The sequence below is a fragment of the Pyrus communis genome, chromosome 4 (assembly GCF_041283825.1).
Source record: "Pyrus communis isolate YQ-2024b chromosome 4, ASM4128382v1, whole genome shotgun sequence".
NCBI classification, from domain to species: Eukaryota; Viridiplantae; Streptophyta; class Magnoliopsida; order Rosales; family Rosaceae; genus Pyrus; species Pyrus communis.
Window position 1 is genome coordinate 15295621 of NC_142568.1, and position 4061 is coordinate 15299681.

Sequence of the window (4061 nt, forward strand, 5' to 3'; positions counted from 1 at the left end):
TGCAAAATTAAACAAAAAAAAATCTCTCTCTTAGCATTCTTGCTTCACTCTTCTGTAACCCTTCATTTATCCGATGTACACCTCAATTATCTCCAACACAAATGAATATTAATAGATAGAGACATTGAGGGGGAATCGTGTGTTTTTTCAAAACTAGATCCATCCTGAGGTTTCCTTTCTTTCACCCTATTGAGATGTTGGAGTAATACTGAATGTGGGCGAAATACGCAACTTTGCCTAAAGCTTAGTTGAAGGGATAATGACATTCATACATCTATTTTTACATGTACATACTCTTGTTAATTTTTTTTCGTTAGTATTCTTCAATTCATTCGATTGACGGCCGAAATTGAGAGATGTGTGTTATAAGTAAAAATGGACGTGTGAATAGCACTACTTAGTTGAAAAAGGTTAGAATGAACAAAACTTTCTTACAAGGATGGTAGAGGGGAAATAGTGAGTGCGTGTTCTGTAACTGAAAACATTGCATATTGTGATGTTTTCCTTTCTAGTAAAGGGAGACTCGGCACAAAGTTGTCACAACTGCAGTTATACACCATTGTACATCGGCCCATGTACCACTGGCAGAGAAGTTATATACATAGTTGACATGGTGTGAGAGAGGCTATTCACTCCACATCCCAGTCATTTCAACACCAAGTTGTGTTCTAATTAAAACCTTTGTTAGATTGGAGCTTCCCTAGCCATGATAATAATCTTTATCCCATTCAATTCATGCGTCAATCTTGGCAATGAAACCTAGCAAGTGAATGAGACACCATATTACATGTTCTTGGTACATCCAATTCAAAAACCACATGACAGAACTCAAAAAAGTTATCACCCCATCTCATTTGGAAAACGACTCTAATGAATTCTGCCATTGTATGTTTGAAAATACTTTAGATTATGTTACATCGATATATATATAAGGCCCCAAAAATCATGTTAGGAGCCAGGCAGTTTATATGTAAGATATCTTCATCTCAAATTGCATAAACTTTCTTACTCTTAAACTCGGTGTTCAGAAGCTCCGAATCCGATATCACTGAGAAAGAGCAAGAGTGTGAGTTTGAGTTTGAGTGTGAGTGTGAGTGGATGCTCAGCGATGATCTCCGAATGTGACAACGATATTTAGATGCTTCAACGCGCTGCACAACCATCCAATAACACATTGTTCCTAGTGTCATTCCCATGATCACTGTCCCTATAGCTGTCACTCCAACAGCCAGCCATTTTTCTTCTTTTCCAACAATTACATATGATAGTGCAAGAAATGCAACTGAAACCATCACACAAGCCATCCACATTAGCTTGTTTATGACTGCCATTAGCCTCTCTTTTGCCTCCCTCTCTACGACAACAATAGAAGTTTGAACCACCACAACAGCCAATGATATGAAGAGAGCAAATGAGTCAAAGATGAAGAAGACTATGAACTCGGTTTTGGGGGCAATGTTTGCTTCTCCGGGAGAGAATCCATCAGGAAGAGGTTTTTTAGGGTCAGGGTATTGGCCCGGGACACTGAAGATTGCAGCAAAGGCAACAGTGGCAGTGAGTACAGCCACAACTGTGGTGGAGTTTATTGCGTTGTTAAGCCCTTCCGAATGCATTTTGCCGAGCCGCTTTACCATTTCATGCACTTTCTTTCTTGTTTGTCTCGTTTGCTTAAGCTGATCATGCACCTCATGTTTTATTTCACTTACAGTTTGTTTGAGTTCTCGATTTGGGTTCAAAGTCGGCAGCTTCATGGATTTGGCACTTTGAATCCCATGCTCTGCTAGAATGGTGGCAATCTTTGAGTGCCCAGATTTCTCAGCAGTGTCAAAAACAGATTCTCCAGATCTGTTAATGATGGTTTTTGCCACTCCCTTATAACTTAACAGCGTTCGAACAATCTGTAAAAGTCCAATCTCAGGGGCTTAAATATATGATTGATTCAAATAACCATTTTCATACCACGTTCCAAAGCCTAATTGAATAACATATTCATGATAATTCAACTTTAAGTGATGATCGAAAACTCAGTAACACGCATTGATCCATTTGATCTCTTAAAGAAGTTCGATTTTCATTTGCATATTATAAATCAAATTAACAAATTTCATTACCTGAGCTCGACCCTTCCCGGTTGCCACGTGCAAGGCAGTATTTCCCTTGTTATCTACCTCGTTTATCGATGAAGGATTTGCCTTCGCTAGCTCATCCACCAATTCGACATTCTGTCCCTTGACTGCCATATGGAGAGCTGTCTGGCCCTTCCTATCTTTTCTTATTGCAGTTCCGGTATCTTTGCTCAAGAGGGCCTGGACCACCTCCAAATGCCCCTTCCTTGCTGCAGAATGCAAGGCAGTTTTCCCATTGCTTCTTGCTATGGACATCAAGCTGCAACCAGTCTCCAAAAGAAAACTTACTACTTCAGTGTGTCCCTGTGCTGCAGCAATGTGCAATGCCGTGGTGTTTGCGCGATCAACGGTCATTGAAAGTTCTGGAATCGCCTCCATGAGGATCTTCAGTATCTCTGAAACATTAAAAGAACAATTTAAGATGATCCGCTTGATAAGTTATATGTTATCGATTTCAATCATGGTTTACAAAACCTTCCTAGTCTCCTACAAAATTCACAAATCAAATGAGGTACGAACTGTATACGCAAGAAGCCAGATTTTCTTTTGTGATTACAGCATGCAGTCTAAGCTTATGCATAGCAATTCACAAGGAACAATTACAGATTAGGGTTAACAAAAATTCGAAACATCGATAGAGACTAACCTAAGTGCCCTTGCTTGGAAGCAACGTGAAATGCATCACAGCCGTTCCCAGCTTTGATACTAGCTGCACCAACATCATAGTACTTCATCATTTCCTTAACCAAACCAACATATCCACAACCAGCCGCCAGATACAAGGCCGTTTCACCCGCATAATTCTGTTTCGACAACAGTTCATTCAAAACCTCCTCCCCACAATTAGACATGATTTCTACAACCAGTCCTAAATCTCCTGCTCTAGCTGCCAAATGCAAGGGACCGTTGTCGCGCTTTCCTGTCAACTGCTTAGTCATCTTCTTCCCAGCAAAGCTTTGCTGCCTCACTGGAGCTTCCCTTGTATACAATTCCATTTCTGTATGTCTAACATTTGAAGCTTTTTTTCTCTTTTCACCATGGAAGACAAGGCAACCTAGAAGATTAAATCTCCATGAGTTTGCACGTGGGAAATCTGTAAATTTGGTTCCTTGATAACCACAACACACACCCAGACATCTTTCTCCTGCACCCAGAATAATTCAAATAAATTAAACCCCAATTCTCAAACACACTCTCTCTCTCTCTCTCTCTCTAACTTTCTATACACATTTCTTTGCATGATCCAAACGTCATTACAAGAGGGCAAAAAACGAGAACGAAAGTTAAAATGAAGCAAAGTTGAAACTGTATCTGCAGTGGGAAATCAAATATATATACTGCCTAATTACATATCTATCTAGCCATCCAATAAAAGTTAAAAAGTACAGTTAGGCACTAAGTATATACCAAAAAGCTCACTCATTTAATACTAAATTAATTTTAACAAATTGAACTTTATGAAACAAAAGCATGGACTTACTAGTTTTGTGCAGTTGGGGGGTTGTTAGAACTCAGAGCAGAACTTCTTACTACTTTGAAGGACCCAGAAAGTATGAAAGTTTCAAGTGCGAATAGTGAGAGCCCAACAATTGGAGGGTTGAGCGAGCGGAGCTCCAGTTAAATCCAACTCTTTATAAAAAGGTGACGTTGACAGATTCACTAGAGGAAGAAATTCTTTTTGTGATCGGAATACAGGGGTGGGGGTGCGGTACATTAAATATTATAATGCAAGTGATTGAAATTTTTTTTTTTTTTAAGTATTCAACTACTTGTATTATAATACCTGATGTATTGGACTGTATTCTCAACATACTGAAAATCTCTTTGCCAAGGGATGGAAGAAGAAGAAGAAGAAGAAAGAGAGGGGGTTTTGTGTGCAGCCAAAGGAGAAGCCGGCTTCATTGCAAAGCAGGTGGCCTTCATTTTTACCCTCCC

At 39.5% G+C, this 4061-nt stretch overlaps 1 protein-coding gene across 2 annotated transcripts; it reads right to left on the minus strand.

Annotated features, from left to right (window-relative positions):
* Positions 1-701: 701 nt before the first annotated feature.
* On the minus strand, positions 702-3729 carry LOC137723518 (ankyrin repeat-containing protein At5g02620). 2 transcript variants are annotated; one of them, XM_068462718.2, is made up of 4 exons: positions 3607-3729; positions 2773-3270; positions 2112-2521; positions 702-1898 (listed from the first exon to the last, which is right to left on the minus strand). In XM_068462718.2, exons 2-4 carry the CDS (start codon positions 3119-3121, stop codon positions 987-989), a joined length of 1671 nt encoding a protein of 556 aa, XP_068318819.2. In that variant the 5' UTR covers positions 3122-3270; positions 3607-3729; the 3' UTR covers positions 702-986. The 2 variants fall into 2 exon arrangements, with proteins under 2 accessions (XP_068318819.2, XP_068318822.2); XM_068462721.2 differs by lacking the exon at positions 3607-3729 and having other exon boundaries at positions 2773-3427.
* Positions 3730-4061: the final 332 nt, after the last annotated feature.

Bases quoted from the DNA above. Each gene is read 5' to 3' on its own strand.
- LOC137723518 (XM_068462718.2), bottom strand. From the start codon at position 3,121: ATGGAATTGTATACAAGGGAAGCTCCAGTGAGGCAGCAAAGCTTTGCT. The intron at 2,522-2,772 runs GTTAGTCTCTAT...TTAATGTTTCAG, and splicing joins TTCCAAGCAAGGGCACTTAG to AGATACTGAAGATCCTCATG. The intron at 1,899-2,111 runs GTAATGAAATTT...GGACTTTTACAG, and splicing joins CCGGGAAGGGTCGAGCTCAG to ATTGTTCGAACGCTGTTAAG.